At 41.2% G+C, this 24,771-nt stretch overlaps 2 protein-coding genes across 2 annotated transcripts in view; one reads left to right on the top strand and one right to left on the bottom strand.

Moving 5' to 3' along the window:
* Positions 1–11,769, top strand: part of polrmt (polymerase (RNA) mitochondrial (DNA directed)) — a gene marked incomplete at its 5' end in the record, with an annotated part of 43,539 nt that extends 31,770 nt beyond the window's left edge. Inside the window, 6 exons of the mRNA XM_083940193.1 lie at positions 3,334–3,386; positions 6,498–6,596; positions 6,732–6,804; positions 8,391–8,482; positions 10,054–10,127; positions 11,536–11,769. Of these exons, the coding sequence (XP_083796319.1) occupies positions 3,334–3,386; positions 6,498–6,596; positions 6,732–6,804; positions 8,391–8,482; positions 10,054–10,127; positions 11,536–11,585 (441 nt within the window). The 3' untranslated portion in view covers positions 11,586–11,769. The remainder of the gene's footprint in view (positions 1–3,333; positions 3,387–6,497; positions 6,597–6,731; positions 6,805–8,390; positions 8,483–10,053; positions 10,128–11,535) is intronic.
* An 11,130-nt stretch (positions 11,770–22,899) lies between these two features.
* The window catches only part of hcn2b (hyperpolarization activated cyclic nucleotide-gated potassium channel 2b), a gene marked incomplete at both ends in the record, with an annotated part of 46,661 nt that continues 44,789 nt past the window's right edge, over positions 22,900–24,771 (bottom strand). Inside the window, one exon of the mRNA XM_083911320.1 lies at positions 22,900–23,849. Within this exon, the coding sequence (XP_083767446.1) occupies positions 22,900–23,849 (950 nt within the window). The remainder of the gene's footprint in view (positions 23,850–24,771) is intronic.

Below are 24,771 nucleotides of genomic sequence, written 5' to 3'. Positions count from 1 at the left end.
AGCGCACAAAGAGAGGATGTAAAGTGGGGAATGATGGACACATTCTCTTCCCAGAGCAATGATGGATGAGTTAGCCGCCATGGCAGAAACTAATTGGCTTTTACCCAACTACGCTTCTTTTTTTAAATACCCTTTCTTGATTATGGTGTGATTCTGTCATTCATCACACAGAGACCTTCAAGCGTTCCACTGGAATCACCAAACCAAGTAGTTAGCTGCCTCCTTTAAGCTAGCTTTGATATACATTCAACCATGTAAACACCTGTCACTTTACTGCTTTACATCCATTAGAGCGGCAGCGATTTTTTGATTAGTTGTCAACAATTCAATTACTATCAACTGAATATCAATCTCAAATTCTCTGATTCCAGCTTCTAAAATGTGGACATTTTCTTCTTTTTTTACTTCTCTATAACAGTCAGCTGAATATCTTTCAGTTGTGGACAAAAGAAGACATATGAGGATGTCATTTTGGGCTCTGGGAAACACTGATTGACCATTTTCTGACATTTTACAACTTAGTCAAAAAATAATCAACAGATTAATAAACCGTGAAAATAATTATAAGTTGTTGCTCCAATTTCCAAAACTTTTGTCATAGAAATACTAATTCCAGAGAAGTAAAGTATATATTATTGCAACCTTGTTATCACATAGCACCTCCTCCACCTTTTGTTCTACTCTAAGAAGATTAAATGTAACAAAAGAGTTATTTTTAACATTAAACTGGTGTTACAAATTCAGACATGGCAATCACTTGGTTGGTCCTGCAATTTTGGTACAAACAACTATTGGATATGAAATTTGCCACTTGACACTATTTTCTAGGTATTCATGACCCCCAGAGGACCCATAATGATCCTACGACTGCTCCTCTAGCACCATCGCAAGGTTGACATTTTGGTTGTAAAGGAAATATCATTTATTCTAACTGCTGCATAGATTGTCGTGCCATTTGGTGCAGATATTCATGGTCTCCTGAGGATGAATCCTTCAAACTTGATTGACTAAAGGAAATCTGCCATGTCTCCTAGATGTATTGGTGCAACTTTTGGACAGAACTGTATCATTTATGATGAGTCTTTGTATGGTTGAATTTGAAGAGAAGTACTTTGAGAGACAGCAACTCAACTCTGACAGCATCCATGGCTATTTTACTGGATATGGAGACATTCAGTCACAGCCAAAGGTCTTACAATCATCACTCAAACACTCGATGTTATATCTCAAACAAATGTTCAATGAGCACACACAGTTTGTCAATACGCCAGTGGAGCAGTTTCAATTTCCAGCTCAGCGTTTTTGTCGATTCTCACTAAAATCAATAATCATCATTGACATGGCACATTGTTATTCTGCTCTATGATGCATTTTTCTGTTTTTTAAGGTGTGAAAGATTAGCTTCCCATCAGGGCCCACAAGATATGCGCTCCTCCTAAAACCTTTACAGCACCAGGAGAGCATCCCACATGAAATGTCTGGTTTTCGGCTTTCCAGGAGGTCATTATAGACTCAGAAGGAGCATTAGGCAGAATGAGGAGTGGTTCAAATTGTAGAGGGATGTGCACTTTAAAGGTGTGTGTCCTGAGTATGCATCCCAAAAGAAGCAGGCAAAATCAAATAAAAGAGCTGTACATTAGCACCAAACACACAGCTTTTGAAGGCTTCTAAGGGTGTGAGAACGGCAGTGGTCATGCTGTGCTCTAATGCACTCCAGTTCAGAGGCGTTGAATTGAATTTCAAAACCCCATCCAGCAACAAATTAAAAAAAAATTCCAGCCACAACTTATTTCAAATAGTTTATAGCCTGACAATTGTAGCATAAAGCCAAAAAACAACTGATATGAGCCTATTCTACCCAACGTAAATGCTGGACATGTACACGTTACACCAAAAGGCTCAGCTCAAGCCACTGAGCAGCCACGCTGCACAATATGAATAGATCTGTTTCTTTATGTGTTTCCATGTTTTTGAGCTAATTGAATGTCCCCATGTGAACCTGTTCATAAATGGGAACAAACTCAAACACATTTCCTATTCATTCACATTATTGTGGGTATATCTAGCTCTGAACATAATCTAACAACAGTAATGGGGTCTAATGATTTGACAATACAAGCACATTGATTATTTGCAGCACAGATAGAAGTGTTTGCAGCGCTCTGAATGTCATTGAATTGAAATGGCGAAAACGTTTTCCCTGCCAAAGTGGCTTTCCATCAGTGAAAAAATAAAATGGCAGAGCAACAGACGACGAGACACTCGGATACATTAGTGTAGGCTGAATTCAAGGTAAACAGACTAATGCTCACATTGACGAGCAGTTGGCTGCCAGTCATATCTTGGTCCTGATAGTAGCCCATCGTTCGCACCCAGACGTGGCTCCAAGGGTCAGGGAACGACTGCCCTGCCACAGATGCCTTGGCACAGCTGCCTGGATAGACCCTCAAAGCTCGGTAGATTAGAGGGCTAAATCTTCCCTCCACAAGGAACCAAAGGCTTTGGCGTTAGGCTTTGAGTGTGAAAAAAATGAAGGAAGGAATTAAAGGAATGAAGAAAACAGCAGCGATAAAAAATAGAATTTGCCTGATGGCCACTCACTGTGCATAAACTGGCAGATTTACATTTACAGTATAGTTATCTTCCTATGCTTATATTATCCTTCTGTTTCCACTATTTGTTAGGGTTATATTGATCGTCCTATACTATATTTATAGTATACGAGTAGTTCTATACTTTGATTACCATGTACTTTTACTAAGTACTCTTGGTTCTTCAGCAATAACTTAAAGATGTTGGGATTTTATTGGAAATTTCTCTGCTTGGAGATTTCCTCGTGCCCCCCTTTCTGCCTCTCTTTTTCATCTCTTTTCTGTATGTGGTGAAAGTGCATCACCATGAACTAACTCTACCTCTTGCGCTGTTTGTGTGTGGATTCATTTGTGTGTATTTGCATTAAGATGCCTACGTAGATGGTGTCCGAATGTGCACAGTACAACAGGGGATACTTTAATTCCTCAATACAACATAAGCCTCCTTGTTCCAAGACTTTAGTAAAGCTGTATCGTGCTTATATGGAGTACATTTTTAAAACCTGACATACCCTTATAAAAACAGCTGTATTTCAAAATATTAGGATGTGTTCTACAGAATTGTATGTGTGTCCTTTAACCTGATACGTTTGATATTTTAAATACATTGTAGTTTGGACCAGAATCTGAAAGTTCAGTTTTAATTGTTAAACGTTTGCTTGGACCTTAAACAGTAATCATCCAGCTGGAGGTGAGATTATGAACCCCCTCATTTCATTGTCTTTGTTTTGCCCCCTTCTAGCTGAAGAGTACCATGCAACATATCAACCTCCAGATCAGCCACGACACCAACGAGTAAGTCTCTCTGCAGCTACAGACCTGTTTCTGTCTGTTTCTCCACTCTCATACTGAAACTGACCCACAGCAGATGTCACTTCTTTAGTCTCTCATGGCTGGCCCATATTTGATGAGCGAAATTGTGTTTGATGAGTTTTGAAAATGTAGCTTCAGACAACTCTCCATTTAGCTTTTAGAGGTGAATGGAAGTAGAAAGTAGAGCTCTTTAGAGGCAATTAGCTTACAATTCCAGGAACTTCAGCTGCACAAAAGATCTGTCTCCAGCGGCTATTTCCATTAATTGCCTACTCAAACTGGGTTCTAAATTTGCATTTGTCATAAAGTAGGAAATTCCTTCAGAAGTGTTTGGAAAGTCTTTTAAAAGCAAAGTTCTGCCACTTCAGACGAAAGATGTGGGCATACCGTAGGTTTAAAGAGTTTAGTTTTAAAAAAAGTTGTTCAAACACTTTCGTCCAGAAGCTTCATTTATAGTTAAGAGAAATAACATAATATACTGCAAAATCTTACTGCCAAAATACATCATTAGCCAGAAGAAGGGGTTCAACAAGAATAATGTTTCGTGAGTGGTGAAATACGGAGTCAGCAGCAAGGAACCGATCAGAAATGGTCAAAAATAGATTCCAATGTAGTTTTTCTAATGAGAAGCACGTGTCATTATTTTACTTGACAAAAACAATGGGTTTAATTTAAGTTATATAGTTGCAGTTCAACTCCGTTCAGATAAACAGTAAAAAATACTTGCCAGCTCATTAGGATCTGAGTAGATTGCAACCTGGATTTGTTTTACTCAGATGCAGTTATGCATGACAAATAGAGTATGTGCGTGCTTACGTAGCCTAGGCAGACACCGTTTTGATGCCAATAGGTTGGACAGGGGTCGTATTGTGAAAAAACTCACCATTTCAGAGCTTGTGCACATCCATAAAGGAGTATCTGGAGTGTCTGCAAACCCACAGGCTGTGAAATAAGACAACCCAGTCAGTTTCGTTGTGTGCCGTCTAGATCAGAAAACATGGGGATGAACTAGTCATTCAGATTCTGCTCCCCCTCCTGTCACACGCAGGTTCATTAGAATACACCACACCCCCCAATCTGAGTATCTCCTGCTGTGATTTATTGAGTGACAGTCCACTTCAATAGATGATGTTTGACCTTTTGGAATAAAGAAGATCGTGATTTGTGGTTTTTCTCTGAATAAGTGCTGGTTTGGAAGGTGTGAATGACTGCTGTGGCGGGGAGGCGAGAGAGAGAGAGAGAGAGATGTGTAGATAGAGTTTTAAAAGAGACAACAGACGACAGTGATGGAGTTGAGTAGAGAGCACAAAGACGGAAAGAGACAGAGATGGAGAGTTGAGGGAAGACGGGAGTGAGAGCGCTGATGACAGAGATGACAAATACTGACAGCCGTCCTCAATCTGACATCTACAGTGCTCTACATCTCCGGCAGAGTGAATACTTAAAAAACAGCCGAGGCAGAGGGAGGGGTGGAGGAAGGAGAGGGCAGGATGCCGCTCAGAAAGGCTGCCTCGCCTGTAACTTGAAATGTGCTGTCGGAGAAAGCATCAGTGTTTCACATGCTGACACTCTGAGCTAAACTTGACACGATCGCCATGGCCGATTTTCCTCGGCTTTTCATTGCACACAGGAAGCACACGCGGCAGCACTCACAGTTATTAAAGACCCTAAAAAAGCTCGTCCAGCATCTAAATATGTAAATCGAGTCGCAGACAGAGCAGTGACAGCCTACAAGCCCTCGCTCTTCTTGCTTTTTTTTTCGTCCATCTCATATTTAGAGGAGTGCTTATTATCCAGACTTCCTAAACAAACAAAAAATATACACTAAAGCTAAGCCCCACGTCAACGTTCATCATCTTTCGTGACATGAAGTCAACCATCAGCTCTCCAGGGAGAACAGATACGCCTTAGAGAGCTACGGTTGCTAACCCTTAGAGTACTGACTGTGCACATTTCTAGTCCTTCTGGCCTGTGGGAGTTGAAGGTGACATGTTTGTTTTGTGTGTGTGAGTGTTGGCATTAGAAAAAGGGAAAGCAGAGAGATGGTCTTGTGCGAAGTGTAAACAGCCGAGTGAGCTTGCAAATACATCCCCAGGAATCTTGTTTTGGTTTAGTTAAGCCTAAAACAACAGAATTCAAAGCGCTCAGATACAAGTCCAACATTTCAAAGCCAAAAAAATAAAATGGCCAGAAGGTAAAATATACTGACAGACAGGCATCCTGCGTGTATGCGTATGTATTTGTGCGTGTGTGTTTGTGTGTTTTAGCTTTAGCTTTGGCCCGAACTCTCTCCGCTCTGTCTCCATTCCCATTAGAAGAGCGTGCTGGTCTGTGGCAGCCCAGAGGCTTTGAATGGCACAGGCTCAGGGTAATGGAAACACAGGGATACAGATTGGCAGTATGATTTATTTTTTATTTTTTTTACTGCCAGTTCTTGAATCAGTAGCAACAGCAGCAGAAGCAGCACTGAATTTATATAACCTTGTACTATTTCTAACATATATCACGTCTATATTTGTATGCTCTCATGTTGACTTTTGTTTAGAAAGCACAGAGCCCCGGAGTCCCCCTGAGGTCACAGAGTAGAAGATAAATATTGATGTTGAAACCTGTGCACACACACATGACTCTTTCACTTGTTGTAAAAGCACTGGTGTTGTTACTGATATTAATGATGCAGCCGCTAAGAATTATCAATGACATCTGTACTTTTACACAAATGTCCACGATAAAAAAAAATCTGTTAGTAAGACTTAGTAAGATAACCAGTGCCTGTTCCAACTGATCCTGACATTTGCGTTCTCGCATACAGCCCCCGTCGGGTAATGTCTTGAAAGGGGCTTATGAAACATCCTCGAGGGGACAGTGGTTTTTTAAATGCAATGGTTACTAAGACGCGCTGTCTTCCAAGTAGTGCACAAAGTTAAAAAAGGGAATTTAAGATAGCTAACTGTCTCCCTGGGAATTATCAGCATAGTTCATAATGAGGCCACTTCAGACTTGCTGGCTGAAAAATCCCTTTTTATATTAGAAAGCAGCAAAGTACAGAAAGTGTTTTGATATGTCGATGCTTGGCTTTCTGTCCCTTCTCAGGAGGCCAGACACAATGAAACAGAAGAATGCCTTCCCGCCAAACTTCATCCACTCTCTGGACTCCACACACATGATGCTGACTGCTCTCCACTGTTACGGGTATTCAATAATATACTGTACTTTATAAATTATCCTCGCTGTAATTTTCAAACTCTGCTTAATGACTCTTTTTCTCTGCTCATTTTCAATTCCTGCACATGGACTATCTTCTCCCCTTTTGTTCCCTCTCCTCAGTGCTGGTCTGACATTCGTCTCAGTTCACGACTGTTTCTGGACCCACGCTCTCAATGTGGACACCATGAACAAGGTAAAATGACAAGTACAAGTACAAGTACAGTATTCTTTTGACATTCCTTGTCCTCATCATCCTTTCAGAGTTATTTCATCCTGTCTGATCACGTATCATCAGGGTTTAATTCTCCTTTTGTTGCTGATTAATTGAAAGTTAAAGGGGACATAGCTTGTGCACTTAGGGGCGACTGTGGCTCAGTGTGAGAGTGGGTCGTCTTCCGTTTGAGAGATCGGTCGTTCGAGAGATCGGTCGTTCGAGAGATCGGTGGTTCGATCCCCACCTCCCCCGGTCCACATGTTGAAGTGTCCTTGGGCAAGACACTGAACAGAATTGCTCCTCGTGCTGCGCATGGGTGTGTAAATGCGGTGTGAATGGTTAGATTAGATGGTCTGTCCACTGCCATCAGTGTGAATGTCTGTGTGAATGGGTGAATGTGACAAACACTGTGAAAGTGCCTTGAGTGGTCAGAAGACTAGAAAGGCGCTATATAAGTAATTAATAAGTCCATTTACCATTTACTTACATTTGGGTATCTGGAGTGTCTACGGATTTCACAAACTGTGAAATAACACAACCTGGTCAGTTTTTTGTGAGCTGCCTGGATCGGAAAACTTGAGACTCAACAAGCCATTCAGATTTTGCTCCCTTTGCTATGTCACATGCAGGCGGATTTTGGATACGCAAGTATTTTCACTGTGTCATTCATTTACAGGCAGCCAGCTGCAGGTAGCAGCATCAGACAGAGCCTGTTATTCCGAATAAATGACTGCCCCTGCCAGCTGAAACTAATTTGTCAACAGGCCCAGACTGAGACACAGCGCGGCATAAAATGGATCAAATTACCATGAAGTCCCAGTTCTTTGTACATGTAGCTTCAGAGCACAGTCACGGTTTTATGTCTTCATCCAATCTCAGAGGAGTTACATTCAATGAAGCAGTCAGTACATTTATTCATTCTCATATTCTCGTTAATGTGTGAGTGTGCGCCTTCACCATTACACGGGTAATTGAACACAGTGGCAAAGGAGGGCTATTCAATATCTTCGTCAACACCTAAGCACACGAAAAAGGTCCCTATTTTAATGGGAACTGATCCTTCCTTCATATCCCCCATTTTCATAACTGACTGGCTGCCAGTGTAGACGGGTTTCACATGTGGGGTTAGAAAACAAACCATTGGGAGCTTTTGTTCTCTGTCAGTTTCTTTCCATAATCTTGTGTGGCTGATAACACTTATTAAATCCTCTACTGACATAAAGTGAGTTTCTATCAACCTGTTTTATATGCATTTTCAATTTGTGCATAAAATTACATGAGTGGAATATTGTTAAAAGGGTGGGACAGGTGGATCAGTAAAAGCAAAAATTCAGCAGATGCTATGGACACAGATGTAGCGAATATATCTTGGCAGAGGCGTTAAAGCTCTGGTAGATGAGACATTTGTCAGATGTGGCGATAGACAGATGTTTGTTCTCTCTCTTACTTTGCTCTCTACTTTATTTCCTTTTTTTTTACCTGGTCAACAAGCAGGGACGTTTTGGGAGCTTGTTTGAGCCAGAGTAACTCACACACTCCTCTCTGCCTCTTCTTCCTCCCGTCAGATCTGTCGGGAACAGTTTGTCGCCCTGCACAGCCAGCCAATCCTACAAGAGCTGTCCAACTTCATGCTACATAAATACTGCACCTCGCCCCTGTGAGTTTACACACCTGCATGCAGGAGCACGTTTGTTTGTGCACACTCGCATACACACATCGACTTCCTGTTAGTCTTAGGAGCAACAATGTTATCTTTCAGGTTAATGATGATAAAAACAAGTATGAGCATCTTTTAGTCATAGCATATCTTATTCAAGTACAAATAATCATTTCCGTACAGTATCTACATTTTAGCTAAATGTTTTGTAATACTTAAAAGCTCATATTTCCACACTTAAGTACCACCATGCGATTTGTGCCTCCTTTTTTTCTGTTTGAGTTATTCTTATAGAGCAACCATCATCACTGCCGTTAGTCTCTGTCTCTATGTGTTTACGCAACACTGCAGGATCCCTATGGACATGTATGGTATAGATATAAAAGCCATCACTGAACATGCAATTCCTACATTTGTGTAGATTATAAAAAAGTCCAAACAGAAGGTGCACAAACATTAGAGGTTTATAAGATGGTCAAAGTTATATTACGTGCCGAAGTTTTCCCTCACTTGTTTGTGACATTAGATAACAAATGATTAGCTCTCTATCGCTCTCCATCTGTCTTGGTGGCCTCAGGCTGAGTTATGCTCATCATCCGACTGTGTTTTTCTCTGTCTTGGGATAATTGGACACCTTCTCTACAGCCTTTACTCCACAGCAGCCCTCATGTCTTGACACAGACACATTAGCGTCCCCTAGGTAGCCTTGCAAACACATTATTCACCCTTGTAGGCAACAGAGAGAATAGTATGTGGGAATAAAAAGACTTTTTGGATTCCTTCACTTTTGTAACTGAATACATTTTTTAACTATGTCTTAAATGTGATGATAATTTAACCCCCTGCCTGAAATAGATTATTTTTGCTAAATATATAACAATGCATTTATTGGCCCACCACTTTGATCCAGACAGAAATGTCTCAACAATTATTAGATTGATTGCAATTATTTTTTTCCTCTGGTGCAACTATGAGGTTGATATTTGTATTTTAGAGTGAAATGTTTGAAATGAGTGAAACCATTTAATGGATTGCCATAAGATTTATATCAAACATTCTTTTCCTCATTAGGAGGAGTTATAATAACTTTGGTCATCGCTTAACTTTTCATCTCAGGCCAAACTATTAATTTATCCAATGCATTTATGAGCAAATACCTGCATAAAATGAATGACATTCACATCAGTCTCAGCTGAACGAGCGACCTGTTCCGTATGGTATTGTAGTCATGCAGGAAACAGTTGCTGGTAAAAAATTAAAATTGTAAGTTTCGACTTTCACGTCTCACACTTCAACAGATGTGCTGTGCCACCTCGATCACATCACATTAGGAGTACTCATTATGTGCTACTTCAATAGCAACTCACATATAATCTCAACAACTCAAATGTGGCATCCAGCTGTGGACAACCTGCAGAGGTTTAAATACCATCAGTCAGCAGAACGGATGGAGATTCTTGAATGAATGCCTTAACCACTTAAATCTTTGACTAAGCTTTCCTATAGACACACAGCCAGGTTCTCTCTCTCATAGTTACTAAACTTTTTCTTGCTCTCTTCGTTTGTGGCAGGACTGAAGCCAGCAACAAAAAGCACCAGGAGAACAAGAAGCTGATGCTGCTGCTAGCCAAAGTGCCCCGCACAGGTCAGTTTGTATGCAGCTCTTTGGCTCCCAACCCCCCCGGCCTCACCAAGGCTGGGGTTATCCTTTGAGGGGGCCAACAGACAGGTTGTTCTTTTTTCCCCCCTAATTGGACTGAAGAGGACCTGTGTGTCCTGTAGCTTTGTCTGAGGTTAGCAGGAATGACAGGCATGTTATTAAATTGGATTTCCACAATCCTGTATTTTCTGAACTGGTTTATAATTGCTTATTGTTGTAGCCTATTGTTTTTATAGTTTCCCTTTGTCTGTAGTTGGTTTTCTAGCTGCCTGTGTTGGCCAGACATTGTATTCTGCCGACTTATTCAAACAGGAAAAGCCATTCAGTGAGTTTGGCTAAAAATCCGTCTTCAGCTTCTGCCTGCCCGGCAGATTCCCCTGTTTTCCTTTGACGCCATTGTGAGTGTCTGCGTTCATTGTTGTCCAGAGTGGAGGTACAGAGGCAGCGTCTCTGTCAGCCAGGTGGATGGAGGCTTTGCTGTTATGTAACCACTCGCTCCATCATCATCATTTGTACACTTACTGTCTGCTTGGCAGCGACAGCTGGGTTGTAATAAATGTATTACTGTTAATTGTGTCCCTCCTCTGCCTAATCAGCTTATTCTTATGTGGCTTAGACCAGTCAGAGAGAGACAGGTGGTACACTGCTGCCAGGTGTGTGTGTGTGTGTGTGTGTGTGTGTGTGTGTGTGTGTGTGTGTGTGTGTGTGTGTGTGTGTGTGTGTGTGTGTGTGTGTGTGTGTGTGTGTGTGTGTGTGTGTGCGTGTGCGTGTGCGTGTGCGTGCGTGTGCGTGCGTGTGTGTGTACGCACTTCTCCCCTTCTCCCTCTCATGGAGATTGTAAGTCATTTCACTGAAGATATTCTTAACCAAATTTGGTGCAGATTGCTCAAAATTTGTAACCTGACTCTCGCCAGATGAATTTCGTTAGATTCTCGGTTCTCAAGATAAACGAATTAAACACAGACTGTATTTTGTGTTTTGTGCTAATTGGCACATGACGTAGCTTGCACGCTAATGCACTAAACTAAGATGGTGAACACCGTAAACATCATAACTGCTATATATCAGCATGGTAACATTGTGATTCTAAGCCTGTTAGCATGCTAATGTTTACATGTAGCTTAAAGAAACGCCTTCCAGAGCGGAAATCAGGATTTATTCTTGAATACTAATGAATTATTGCATTGATAAATTATTGTCCTAGTTCTGTTTTTACAGTTAATGCTGTGCTGGCAGGTTTGTGCCAAATAACTGTGTTTGCATACCTATCTTGTAATAGTATGCTGTAATTTAAAGTTTTGTTTATAGTTAAAGCTGTAAATGTAATTTACTTTACGGAACTACTGTCCTTAAACTTAAACATGCACTGACACCTTGCCTCTTGCCTTTCCAGGTGATTTTGATCTCCAGCAGGTGAAAGAATCCACTTATTTCTTCAGTTGAGAGACTCATGAGGGCGAGCCAGCGGAGGAAGATGAGTAGAATTGACAGAGTGCGGCAGGGAGGCTGCAGGCCCCTGGGTCTCGACCGGCTTTGTCTCCCTCAGACATCGCCACATTGATCCAGCAGCACCCCGCCTGCCTGGAGGCTTTAACACTCAGTGAACCCGCCTGATTAACTGACTCGTGGGCTGATGGAAGAGAGGGTGGGATGCTCATCCAGGCAAAATGATGAGAGAATCAGCAACGGACGGGAATGTTAAGACGTCAATCAGTGAAAAGTACCTCTTATAATGGACTGTGTGTGTGTGTGTGTGTGTGTGTGTGTGTGTGTGTGTGTGTGTGTGTGTGTGTGTGTGTGTGTGTGTGTGTGTGTGTGTGTGTGTGTGTGTGTGTGTGTGTGTGTGTGTGTGTGTGTGTGTGTGTGTGTGTGTGTGTGTGTGTGTGTGTGTGTGTGTGTGTGTGTGTGTGTGTGTGTGTGTGTGTGTGTGTGTGTGTGTGTGTGTGTGTGTGTGTGTGTGTGTGTGTGTGTGTGTGTGTGTGTGTGTGTGTGTGTGTGTTTCCATGCTGAGAAGACCTCCACAGGGCGCTGACTTGCCTCTACCACACCTGATTCTCATCGATCCCATCACTGACTGGATGACATGATATTTAAACATTTCTACGAAGAACTTTGAAGAACGGACGTTGAGGAAATGAAAGATAAACTGTAATGGGGTACAGGGGATCAAGGAGATCTGGTCTCCAAGCGTACTCTTGATTCTTACCTCAAAGAGTGACTAAGCAGTGGACTATTGTTCTCAAATAAATGTGTTTCTTTAAATGTCTCCTTATTCATTCAAAGGTTCAAAGAAATAGCTGGTATTCTTAGTGTGCCTGAATACGCAGGATGAATGAAAGTCGTTATTTAGTTATAGCTGCATATTTTAATTCCATTGTTTATTATGAGATAAAGGGCTCCATTTAGATCTACCACAAAGGGTTTGCAGGCTTCACTAATCAACTGAGATCTTGTTTTTCTGGGCCAGTGCCGCATCTAGAAGTAAAAATAGCGTAAGTGCTATCTGATCATTGTTGGAAACGTTACAGCAGTTTCAGACAAAAGGTGTCGTTGATGTTCAAAGGCAAGTGTAGACTCAGCCAAACAAAGCTGGCTGAGTGACAATGTAATGAAGTGGAAATAATCTAAATAGTGTGCTGATTAGACTGTAGGTTTTCACACGATTTGCATTCCGAGATGCTCCTATATATTTTGATGTGCATAAGATGCACATTTGATCAGTTATTTTATTATTTTGGTAAAAAGCAATGAGCACCCAATGACTTGATTTTATGGTGCACTGTTCTTTGAACCGTGTTTTTCATGCTCTGTGTGCTTTCTGTGGGGACCAGCCAGTAATATTGCTAAATTATACCAAACACTGAAAAGTTTGAAAATGAAAGGTTTGAGTTGTTCTTGTCTGCAGACCTTTACACACCAGAAAAGAAGTATAACTTTTTCGCTCTCTTGCTGAGTTAGGTAAGAACTTAGGACTCAAAGAAATAATATTTAGAAAAAAAAAAACTGTAAAGCTCGCCTCCATCGTCCGAAGGCAACAAAATCCACCTTTCAGCACCTCTAAAACTCTGTCATTGGCATTTTACATCTTGTTTGTATAATGTACAAACTGTCGCTGTCATGGCTGATCTACCATCTATATTTGTACCTTTAATTTATGTCGTGTAACTGTTATGATAGCTTCTCAAATACCAGCACTATCAAGGTGGCTCCCAATTACTTAACAGGTTAATGGTGCCATTGTGTGTCAAAGTTGGAAGCGTACCTATGTTCCCGGGTCATATGTTCCTGGGTCCTATGTTCCCCGCTTTGTATGGGGCATTCAGCGCACTGATTCTGGAAAAAATAACAGACCGGGGAACACAGGACACTTTCTGGGACAAGCGGGGAACATCAGACTATTTTCTTAAAAAAGGGTCCAATGTTCCCCAGTCTGTTCTTTTTTCCACAATCAGTGCCAAATTCCCCGGCAAATAGGCCTATGTAGACCCTAACCCTGACGCTAAACGTAATCCCTAACCCTAACAAAATGCTGAACTAAATCAGCAAAGGCATAGGCTTATGCGACCGGGGAACACAGGACCCTTTTGGGGAAAAGGGTTCCCCGCTCGGAGAACATAGGCCCAGGGGAACAGAGGGATGACCCCTCAAAGTTCAAATTGGAAACTTTACGCAAAACATTTGTGCCCTTTCATTTTTCCTCCTCTGATTGCAGCATTTCATAAGCTAAGCGAACTGACTGCAGGCGGTTACTCACACTTATAAACAGTGAATTCCCCTTCTTATTTAACCTTCCTTTTCCATACTCAGCTAATAAAGCGACTCAGCGAGCGTGTGCTTTACACTGAACCTGCCACCATCAAAATGCAAAGTCAAACCAAGCCAAGGTCTCCTTCCTGCAGGCGTCGGCCCAGCGTGACTCTCCTCTTCCCTCATCTCTTTGGGCCCAGTTGTCAAGGACGGAGCTCTCTCCTGCACTAAGTGCTCTCAGGATCTGACATACTTGACACATAACATTTCACAACTTATAACCTCACTGGCTGACACACTAGCTGAGATTTATTTATTTATTTTTCAGTGGTGCTACATGACCTGAGCTCATCACAGAGAAGTGGTCATAGATGGATGCTGAGGGTATAAGTGTCAATCAATAGCTCGACTGTGGCTGTGGAGCTGACTATCGATTAGCTTTAAAATACTAGCAGTATAAAACACTTAAAATGGCAGAACATGTAGCTGGGTTAGGGCGGAGCGGCAGGTCAGGGAACACGCATGCCAAACAGTTTTACCATTGACTTTGGCTAAGGAAATAAACAGGATACTGAAGATGTCCTTACAGCAAAAGCTTGATGGGCCTGTCTCAGTTTCTCAGGGGTGATTCCAAGGATGTCTGTTGTTAGATCGGAGAGCAGCGCCATCGTATCACCTGCAGTAATGGAGCTTGTAGCAGGAAACAGTCAGATAGCTTCCATTACGGGTCCTCTCCAGAGACGAACACGTCTTGTTGATGTTTATTCTGTTTACAGAAATATATCGTGCAAAGGTGATGGAGTTCTGAAGTCTCTCGAGAGGAGAAATGCAATTATTCACTTCCCCTTCCACTTTTCCCTTTTGAGCTCACACATTTTGTATTCTTACTGACAGATCAGTTTATGCTGATGTCTCTTGTCCTTACAGTCAATTTCAAGTAAATGTGTATGAAATGCCTGCTAACATAAATGTGCTTATTGAGTAACTGAGGTCTTAAGTCGTAGTGCAGTTGAGTCTTGATGCGCATCTAATATAAATACAGTCTATCATATTGTCAAAGGCAGCCAGATTTAGATTTTGGTTCTTTACTGTCTCTGACTACTGTGTCTGACCTCTATACACTGTGTCAAACTACTGTATAATCTTTGATTCTTAGAGGTGTTTTGTAGTTAAAAAGTCTATTATTCAATGCTAAGGTAAAAAGTACAGTTTTATTTATAGACTTTCTTGTCTTTTTTGTTTAAAGTGATACCTGTGGTAGGTGTACACCTTATCTTTATTTTAACATTAGCTAATATGTAGTATATATTTGGCAATTTGAATGGATTTCATACAAGCTGTAACTTTTAGCTTATTGCAGAGCTTTCAGTTTGCTCAGTTATCATCTGCTGATGGAAACAGTTGACAGAGTTGACAAAGTAGTAGTCATGGAACATCTAGTCCTCCATTTCACCTGCTGACGATGGCTGTGGGATGCGATTGAATGGGTTAACATGTTAATATTTTGATGTCTCTTGCATTTTGACTTGATTTGTCCATTAGAGGTATGGAAAGGAAAGGTAACAACAGCCAGTTTAGCTGTTATGTTTTCATGTGGATTCACATTCTTGATCCAGGAATGTTTGCTTTCTGCACACAGTCCAACTGTGACTCAAGTGGAGGTTTGAAATTGCTCTTGAGTGTAAATATTAATGTCCCTGTTAGCCTTGTGATATAGCGTAGGTCGAGGGGTGTTCCCTGTCTCCCACCCAAAGCATGCTGGGATAGGCTCCAGCCACCATGACCATAAATAGACCTAGAAAGTGATGATTATATGGCAAGAGACCTGATAGTAGGGCCTGTTTTTAAATTTAAATTACATTTGAATTAAATGTTTGCTAATATAATAATAAGTGACTATCTCTGAATTACACCACACCTGCATAGAAGCGTATCACATCCAGAGACAGTAGTGTGGAGCTTTTAGTGAGCTCTATTCCAACGAAAGGATCGTCCGAAATGGGACACTGTGGAAGTGTTGGTGGCAATCTGTCAGGCATGCCAGAGCTGGAGGCAACTGTTAGATAGCTGGACCACTCACTGAGAACACTTTGATTTCCCTGCCAGGCTCCTGGGCTATCCCGGCGTATCTCCTGCCCCATGGCGTCATGAGTGACCCTCACTCAGCGGCACTAGCAGGGCAGCAGGGTGTACAGACAGTCCTGGAGGGAGCAAGTGGGGCCAGAGCTTTCTGTCAGCAGAGGAGAGGAAGCACGAGGCAGCACCGCGGAGAGGGAGCACTGGTATTTGGGAGAGAGAGACAGGTGGTACACTGTTGGCAGGTGTGTGTGTGTGTGTGTGTCAGTGTGAGTTTCCTTTGTCTGACCTTTATTCTGACTGACAGGCAGTGATGGTTGATTAACAACCACCAAACACAAACAGTGCACACACACATCTGATGCCTGCTGCAGCGATGCTTCAGTGAACTGGACCTGCTTAGAAGAAAAGTGTCAGAGTCCTTTTTTTCTTCCATTGGATGTTTAAATCTAATGAACGGGCTTATTTTATTTAAACATGTTTCTTAGATATATTTGAAGGAGTTCTATAACTATGTGGAGGTCTGGACTTCTACTATATCCAGAGGCTGCAGACAGCCCATATCCAGAAACCTTTAAACAAGCTGTCACGACTTCGGTATGTCTGTGATGTCACAACTATGTATAAAACGTACCCCTACAGTGCTGTTTCAGTCATTCTCTGGCTGCAGTGATGGTGCATTAAAGGATATACACATGTTTTAGTAGAAACACAAAATACAAATATGAACCTGAACATGAGCATAATAATATAGGACCTTTAATCATCTGCATTTAAGAAGTTTAGTCTCCATTTTGGAGACTTTTTTATCTCAACTCTGCACAGAAAACTCTGGCAGCCAGATCAGTAACATAGACTTAAAATGACACTTAAAATGCCTTATCAAGTGTCTTTCTATTCTGGTTCTTGTTCAGACTTGTTGTGATTTTTGGAATATAATTTCACCATTTAAAATAAATCAAGATGTAGAAAAGCAAAAAGGCAGTATTTTGTCCTTTTTCAGTAGATACAGAGAGAAGCTATTTTCTGATTTAGGCCCAATAATCAGTCAGGTGACTTTACTACATGTAGAAAATGTGCTTTCTGATCTGCTGTGCTGTGTGATTGAGCTTCGTTCAAATGTACATTTTTTCTGTCTGCTTCACAACATCAGCTAAGTATGCATCACTGTAACTTTGGAGTCTATGTAAAGGACATTATTCATGCTTTTTTTGTCAGCAGGGAAGAAAGAATAAATGCAAAATGCATGTGACAGGTGGTTACTGCACTTTGAGTGAAAACCAATCTTGGAACATGTCACATGTTAAGGTAAGTGTCAACTTTTGCCTTTCTGGTGAATTGCGATCCAAGCTTTAGTTTGCCTACAGAGCTTTGCCTTAGCTTTGAAGTTTCTCCTGGCCGCTGTGGCACTAATGTGCATGCTCAAGGGGGAATTGCTGGGTCTCTGTAAACTATAGTCTGGTCTAGACTTGCTCTATCTGGAAAGTGTTGTGAGATATTTCCAGTTACGATTTGACACTATAAATAAAATTGAATTGAATTCTTTGTCCCGTCGGGTTTGGACCGGGCCAGGCTGTAATTTCTCAAAATTCTCTCGGGCTTTAAGCACATGGGAAGTTGGCTTTTCTGCCTGAAATCTCTTTTTTTTTTAAGGTAAAAAGCAACCGAGTGGAGTTTAGGAAAAGACAGGGGTTTGGGTTAAAATAAAATTAATCTTTTCTTTCAGAAAGTCCTGAAGGCTCCTGGACGCTGGCTTGAATTTGGGTCAGCGTTTTTTTTTTCTTTAGATGAGCAGGAATGTTTTATGCTATAATCAATCAATCAATCAATAACATGCAATTATGCGTCTTATGAATGTTGACATTTGACTATTGTCTCATGTGACTGACAGCAGTTGCTTAGAGCCGTCTAGAGACTCCCGAATCCCGTCACTGGTTATTGAAGAGAAATGTACAATGTCTATTTAATATGGCATATTACAGTCTTCGTGCTGTGCTGCACCTTTTAAGTGTCAAATCATAACAAAACTTATTTCTAGGACACTTTCCACTGGTAACGACCACACTGAACCGAAGTCTCAGAAATCCAATGGAATCGGGAGACGCATTTCTTTGGGCTTCTTGTGAATTCTTGATTCTTGAGTGCATAAAAATCAAATGACCAAGATTACCAGTTGCATTCTGAAATGCTGACAGCTGCTGGTGAGAGGGCTTTTAAAAAAATGACAAATTTTATAGTGACATCATTCACACACTCAACATATAAACTCACTGTTCCACACGACAAATATTGCCATCTTTTTGTTTGAACTGTATTTTTTTCCCCTCTTGATAACCAGGCAGAAAATCAGATTATATTAAATGTAAACAATCAATGACAAAGATTCATTGGCCATTGTAACTTTGACACTTAATATCATGACTGACAGAAAGCAGAGACATTCACCATCACATGCCTTTATTGCATTAAGGGGTTCTGCTTCTATTAGGAGTATGCAAAATGATCATAACCTGTTTGTGCTTTTCCAGTATGCTAACCCTCGATTATTCACATGAAGCAGTGGAATCAATCTGTATTCAAATACAATTTATTTTCCTTTTTACATGTACTGCAGTGAGATGTAGCTGACAGTGATGTTTGTATTGCGAGGAGCTTGGTTTTTTTTCTTCATCTTTTTTTTTTAACAGCCACACACACAAAGAATATAGTACATGTATGTGAAGACTACAGTATATGCTAGGCACTAGGTATGCACAGTACATGTTACGGGATGTGACAACTGTGGAGTGGCTCTGTAAAAGAAAATCAGCCCCCTGACACAGAAATGTTTGTACTGCACTGTTTGTGTCTGATTTCACAGACGTACAGTGACCGCCTGTGGCCGCCTGTTTGATGCAAGGGAATTCATCGTTACCCAGCCTGGTCTGTAGTGCTTAGGCATGGATTGGATTTGTACTTAGTCACTGTATATTGGATGCCACTAACAGGTCTTGGATCTGAGAAAGCAAACAAAGAGCCAACAACAAGCAGGGATGTAAAGGAAATAACAAATTAATACAGAATTTTTGCTGTTTGATGATGAATCATGTTGTATTGTGTCCTGTTAAATACAGAAACAACTGGTATAAAAAAGTGTGGTGTATATTTTTCAGTGTTGCTCTAGTCATGCCCGGCCAATAAGAGAGAAAGCATCTGAACTCATTAGCATGAATGTACATGAGTGACAAAGTTAGAGACACAAAATCACATCATCACTCAATCCAAATGAACAGCCCTTGTAGGTAAACATTTTTAAACACTCTTAATTTCCATGCTTTACCTTCATTGATGAACCCAAAGACACATTGGAATGGAAAGTAGTTTTAACTCTGGAGCAGGGGTGTGTGTGTGTGTGTGTGTGTGTGTGTGTGTGTGTGTGTGTGTGTGTGTGTGTGTGTGTGTGTGTGTGTGTGTGTCCTAACCAAAGCCATGAAGGTCTACTAAAAAAGAAAAGCTGCATTGTTATATAGTTCAACACTAAATCTGTTTGTAAAAAAGTTGCAAAAAGAGGGTAAAGTATACAGTGTTCTGGGCAACATGCTAATTAGATGTCAGAGGTTATGGCACATAAGGGGGAAAAAAAAACATTATTGATCAACTGGCCAGGACTTGCAAATGGGCTGGAGTGTGAGATTAGAAAAATAAATCAACAAATTAAACATACACAATAGAAGAAACTATGCAGACCTCACAGCAACTGGCACAGGATAATATATACAAACTGTGGGTGATACTGTGAACGACTGTAAGAAAAGAAGTGATACATCTTTTATAATGAAGTTACAGTTTTGTTCTGCTCTAATTATAATGTTCAAGTAATATGGGTTCGTACCAGATGATATTATGCATTTCGCCAAAGATTAAAAAGATATTCAACTGCCAAACATTTTCTTTTTCACTAAGTCTACATTAACAGTAAACTAGGCTAAATAAATAAATAATCTGGTTTACATGATACTGTTTACACATTGAAATAACAACATGAATCAAGTTATTGTCACTAAAGAGTGCAGAATCAAATCTTAATATCTGTTCAAGTTCTTCCAAAAACACTTTAAACAAATCCTCAGTAAAGTTTGGGAAATTGATCCAAAGGTGAAATATTGCATGTCCATAAAAACCCCAAGAATACAACAGAACGTCATCTGCATAGAGTCACTCGTTATTGCTGTTAATATGACAGAATGGGTTTATATGGTTTTAGTGTATATTCTCTGATTAGTGTGTTAAGTTAGTGAGTTATCTGAATATTTTTGAAACATTTGCATATGAATGAAAACATAATCATTTTGGCTTCATTCTGCTCATTCTTCAGCTTTTATTAAAGATAGTGTTTTTTGGGGGGTGATTAGAGTATTGAATATCTGCTTGTGATTTCTGTTTAGCGAGTGACCTTTTTTTGCATTTCATCTTTTTGCCTGCATCGCTCTAGTGTGTGCTTTCTAATGAAGTAAAAAAAGATGCCTTTAAACTTAATTTGTCACAAAATGCATTTCCTGTCCTAAGACCGTGCCTCCGGGACACAATGTGAAGTTCAGTAAAACACTATTCTAACAACAAGCCTCTATATTAATTATTTTACGAGCATCCAAACAGGTTCCACGGGGCATAATTTGGGCATGAAACAAAAACACAACAGACCTCAAAAACACTGTATAAAAATACTTACAAACCTTCAACGTTGTCCCATTTGGAACTCTCAAGGTGGATAAAAGCTCAGGAACTGAAACTGAACAAAATTAAATTGCAAAACGATAATAGAGGAGGAACTCATCATTGGCTCTGAATAATGAAACCCAATCGAAGGAGAATAATAACAGTCCCAAACAGACCCGAGGGGATTCCAATTTCCACCCTCATTACCCAGTAATGGTTCAGGCATAAATGAGGAGAGGGGAAGAGAATGTCACTTCCAGGAGAAAATGTTCCCTTTCTAATGCTTTTGGACACACATCAGCGGCATCCTGTGAACTCTTACTGAGGCATAAATGACAGGCACACTGCATTATACAACCTGATCAAAGCTGTAGAGTTTTCAGTAAGGTTGAGCTTTGCAGGAGTTTCATTGTCTGTATGAATTGACTTTGGCATTAACATTGCCCAAACTGCTGCTGCAAGAAGTGCGAGGGTTAGAAAATAATGGATTCATATTTTGATTATGTGAGTATGAATGGATTTACATTTTGAGTCGTATAAAATTCTTCGTAAGTAACTGGCAGTGAATTATAATTTCTAATAAGTGTGGGATGTTACTACTCACATGACTACAGTCCATAACCCCAAAAACGGCAGATATCAAATCTGCTGTTAAGAAGAAAGGTATTTTAATCAGATATAGTTGTATTGGACCTTCTTAAACCTGGGGTAGGCAGGGTTTCATGGTGTCATTTGGATAAATAAAACAAAATCCAAGTGAATAAACGCAATAAATCATGTCAATATCAGAGGGAGAGGGAGGGATGGAGATGGAGTCTAACCTATAACAACAGCCAAAGGCTCATGGTTAAAGCTCACAGCTACGGTTGGCCTAAGGCTAATCTATTGGCAACATTTTATCTCCCTCTCTTAAATGCTTTGCTGTGACAGAAACATGGACTTGCATCACAGTACATCATCTCAAATGGCTTCTCAGGCCCACAGGTTAGCAAAGAAAACAGAACAGTAATTCTCATAGAATTACTGCCTAGTAATGGCATTGGGCTCACGTGCATATGCTCATGCTTGTCCGGTGAGAAAAGCTGCAGGAGGGCTGAATTATCATATTCTGGGATTTGTTTTTTGTCTTTCCTAGAAAACTTCCCACCCCAGCTTTAACTAATTAATCTTAAAGCTGCATTAATCAACTTTTGGTCACCTTCAGAACATAAAAGCAAAAAAACGCTGCCTTTTGCTACTGGAAACTGAAAATGAGTGAGTAGACTGAACTCTACAGAAAATCTGTGGGCTATAGAGCTGAAACAATGAGCTAAGAAAACTAAAAAGCAGTTCAGGTTCAGTTTCCGTTACATTATCCTTAGTCAGCTGATTCATTGTTAATACAAAACTATTGATTAATGCAGCTTTAAATGAAACAAATAGGCAGACATTTCCCATAGAAATTGTTTGCTTGCCTGGAAGTAGACAATTTGTCCCACACCTGTAATTTTAGTACGAAGGATATTCATTGTCTCTGATCTGAACATCCTCGGGGCTCACATATTTATCTGTGGGGGCTATAAGAGTGAGGGAAGACTTACAAAAGAGGCCAATAAGATATAGAAAATGCCACTTTGATTCATAAATGTACTCATTGATCTATTCCTATCAATACTCTGGGGGCTGCCTTAAAATAATGGAATAAAGGACATTACTGAATATTATCTCTATAGGTTTATAAATAAGAATATAAAACACAAAAATGTAATGTTCAAACATTTTCTGACCATCTTTTACAGACAGCCTAATGACAAAATGTGGTAGAGTACAGTAGTCAAACCCCATTAAAGTGCCAACTTCTGATACCTGAATCAGGTCCCTGATTTTCTTTTTGTCCCATCCGACCCCAAGTTTGCATGAAATTGGGTGAATAAGAAGATACTGAAGCAGATATGCCCATATGTTGTTCCTAAAATACAGTAAATAAAGGAGTGGGAGATGGGTAGATGCTACTTAACCCCTACTGTGCAACTACTATGTTTGTGAGTAGAAACATCTCAATGCTGCAGAGTGAAAAGTCACCATACAGACTTTGTGTTAGAACAGTCTCTTCTCAGATTCTCCCTCCTGCTGCCACTCACTCAACATTCATACATTCGGATAGTCAAACTGGAGTGGAGAGAGAAGAGGAACTGTAGGAGAAAGAGTCCTGCAGTCCTGCCCCTCGTTGAGTCACTCCCCCAGAAGAGTTTAATTAAGATCACAAGTTTGAGGATAGCCTGGATCTCACTTTGATGAGGTCTGTCTCAGGAAGGCTCACTATAGAGTCCTTCTTGGGTAGTCCAGAATCCCCCAGACCTGTTCCCGCACCTACCGCTGCCAGCCCTGCACCAGCCCCAAAACCTTGCACAGAACCGGGCAGGGATGCTACAGGGAAGGTCCCCACAGACATCTGGTGGGGTAGTACCACCCTATATGGTACAGCGCTCCGGATGCCTGTGTGACCTGATGGGGGTCCAATGGAAGAAGAGGAGGCTCGTGTAGAATGGGGGGGACTAGGGGCGCCTGGTTGTGCCCCCTCATGAGGCAGTGAGGGCTGAGAGGCTGACAGTACCCTGGCGTCTTGGCTCAAACTGCCCAATTGCAAGGAATGAGTACTCTTATGTGTGTTGGACCTTAGTGCTGGGCTGGCTATGTGCTGCTGGGCTAGAGAAAGCTGGGAGCCTGAGGTGGGACCAGCCAGGGCACTGGATCCATACTGGAATGATCGTCCTCTAAGTTTCAGCGGGCTCTGGACAGGGGGGCTGGACAGGGCGGGAGCAAAGGCACCAGAAGCAAAGAGCTGAGACTGCAATGGAGAGGCTGAAACAGGGCTGGGCACACTTTCCATCACCTGGAATCTCCTCACCATCCTAGGAGACTGCAGGTTCCCTTGCACAGGGGCACAAAAGTTCATGGCTACGGCCTGCTGCAGAGTGGCAATTGCTGAATTCTGGGGATGGGCGGAGGAACCTGGAGAATTAAAGATTCCTGCGTGCAGAGGAGGTGTCATGGACATGGACATGGACCGCTGTCGTGGTACATCAACTTGTTGAACCATCTCCCGGTCATATTTAACTATCTCCTGGATCATCTCATTCTCGCGGTTGTTGAAAACACCGGAATTCAGATCATGCTGAACTTTGTGCATCAGGATTGAGTTCTTCTTGCCTGCAATGACATGGAAACAGAGAGTAGCATTGTTGCTAAAGTAGATGCTATTGTTTGCCACAAGAAAAACAGCCTTAGTTGTACAAGCAAAGTTTGGTACCCTTCCATTATCTCACCTTCCTGGCCACAGAGGATATCGGAGCCTATATATGGAACTATCTCCATGCACAAAATCCATCACTGACACACGCACGCACACACACACACACACACACACACACACACACACACACACACACACACACACACACACACACACACACACACACACACACACACACACACACACACACACACACACACACACACACACACACACACACACACACACACACACACACACACACACACACACACACACACACACACACACAGTGTTTTTTTTAGAGTCGATGTGAGAGATACCAAGTCTGTTGCCAGAATTCATTTATTTTAGCCTGTATGATATGATTAGATGACGCATGTGTTTGTGCGTGTGTGTGTGTGTGTGTGTGTGTGTACGTACTTGCACATGACTGGTGCTTGGCATGCATCGGCCCTCCAGTTGAAAATAACAATTATCTGGATGTAACTGCCATTTAACACACCTCAAATTTCAAGAATGCGTCGGTGGAGATAACTTTAAAGGAGCAGCAAGTTCTCAGCATGAATACTTGGGTTTAATGGGAGATGCTAGCTAGTTTCACGCCATATTGGAGGTGACGCAGGACCAAACCGAGACATTATCATCTCAGCCGTTACCATGCTGACAAAAAACACATGCTCGAGCAGTTGCAGTTCTGTTTACATACTATGTACTTTTTGTAGTTGATGGCTCACATAACCAGCATCATTACTAAATCAAATTAACTTAAATTAAGAATAGAATGTGGTCTAGGCCTACTTTATACGTAAAACGTCTTGAGATAACTTTTTGGATTGA

The sequence above is a fragment of the Echiichthys vipera genome (assembly GCF_963691815.1).
Source record: "Echiichthys vipera genome assembly, chromosome: 3".
In the NCBI taxonomy this organism is placed as follows: Eukaryota; Metazoa; Chordata; class Actinopteri; order Perciformes; family Trachinidae; genus Echiichthys; species Echiichthys vipera.
This window is presented reverse-complemented; position numbering and strand designations above follow the sequence as displayed.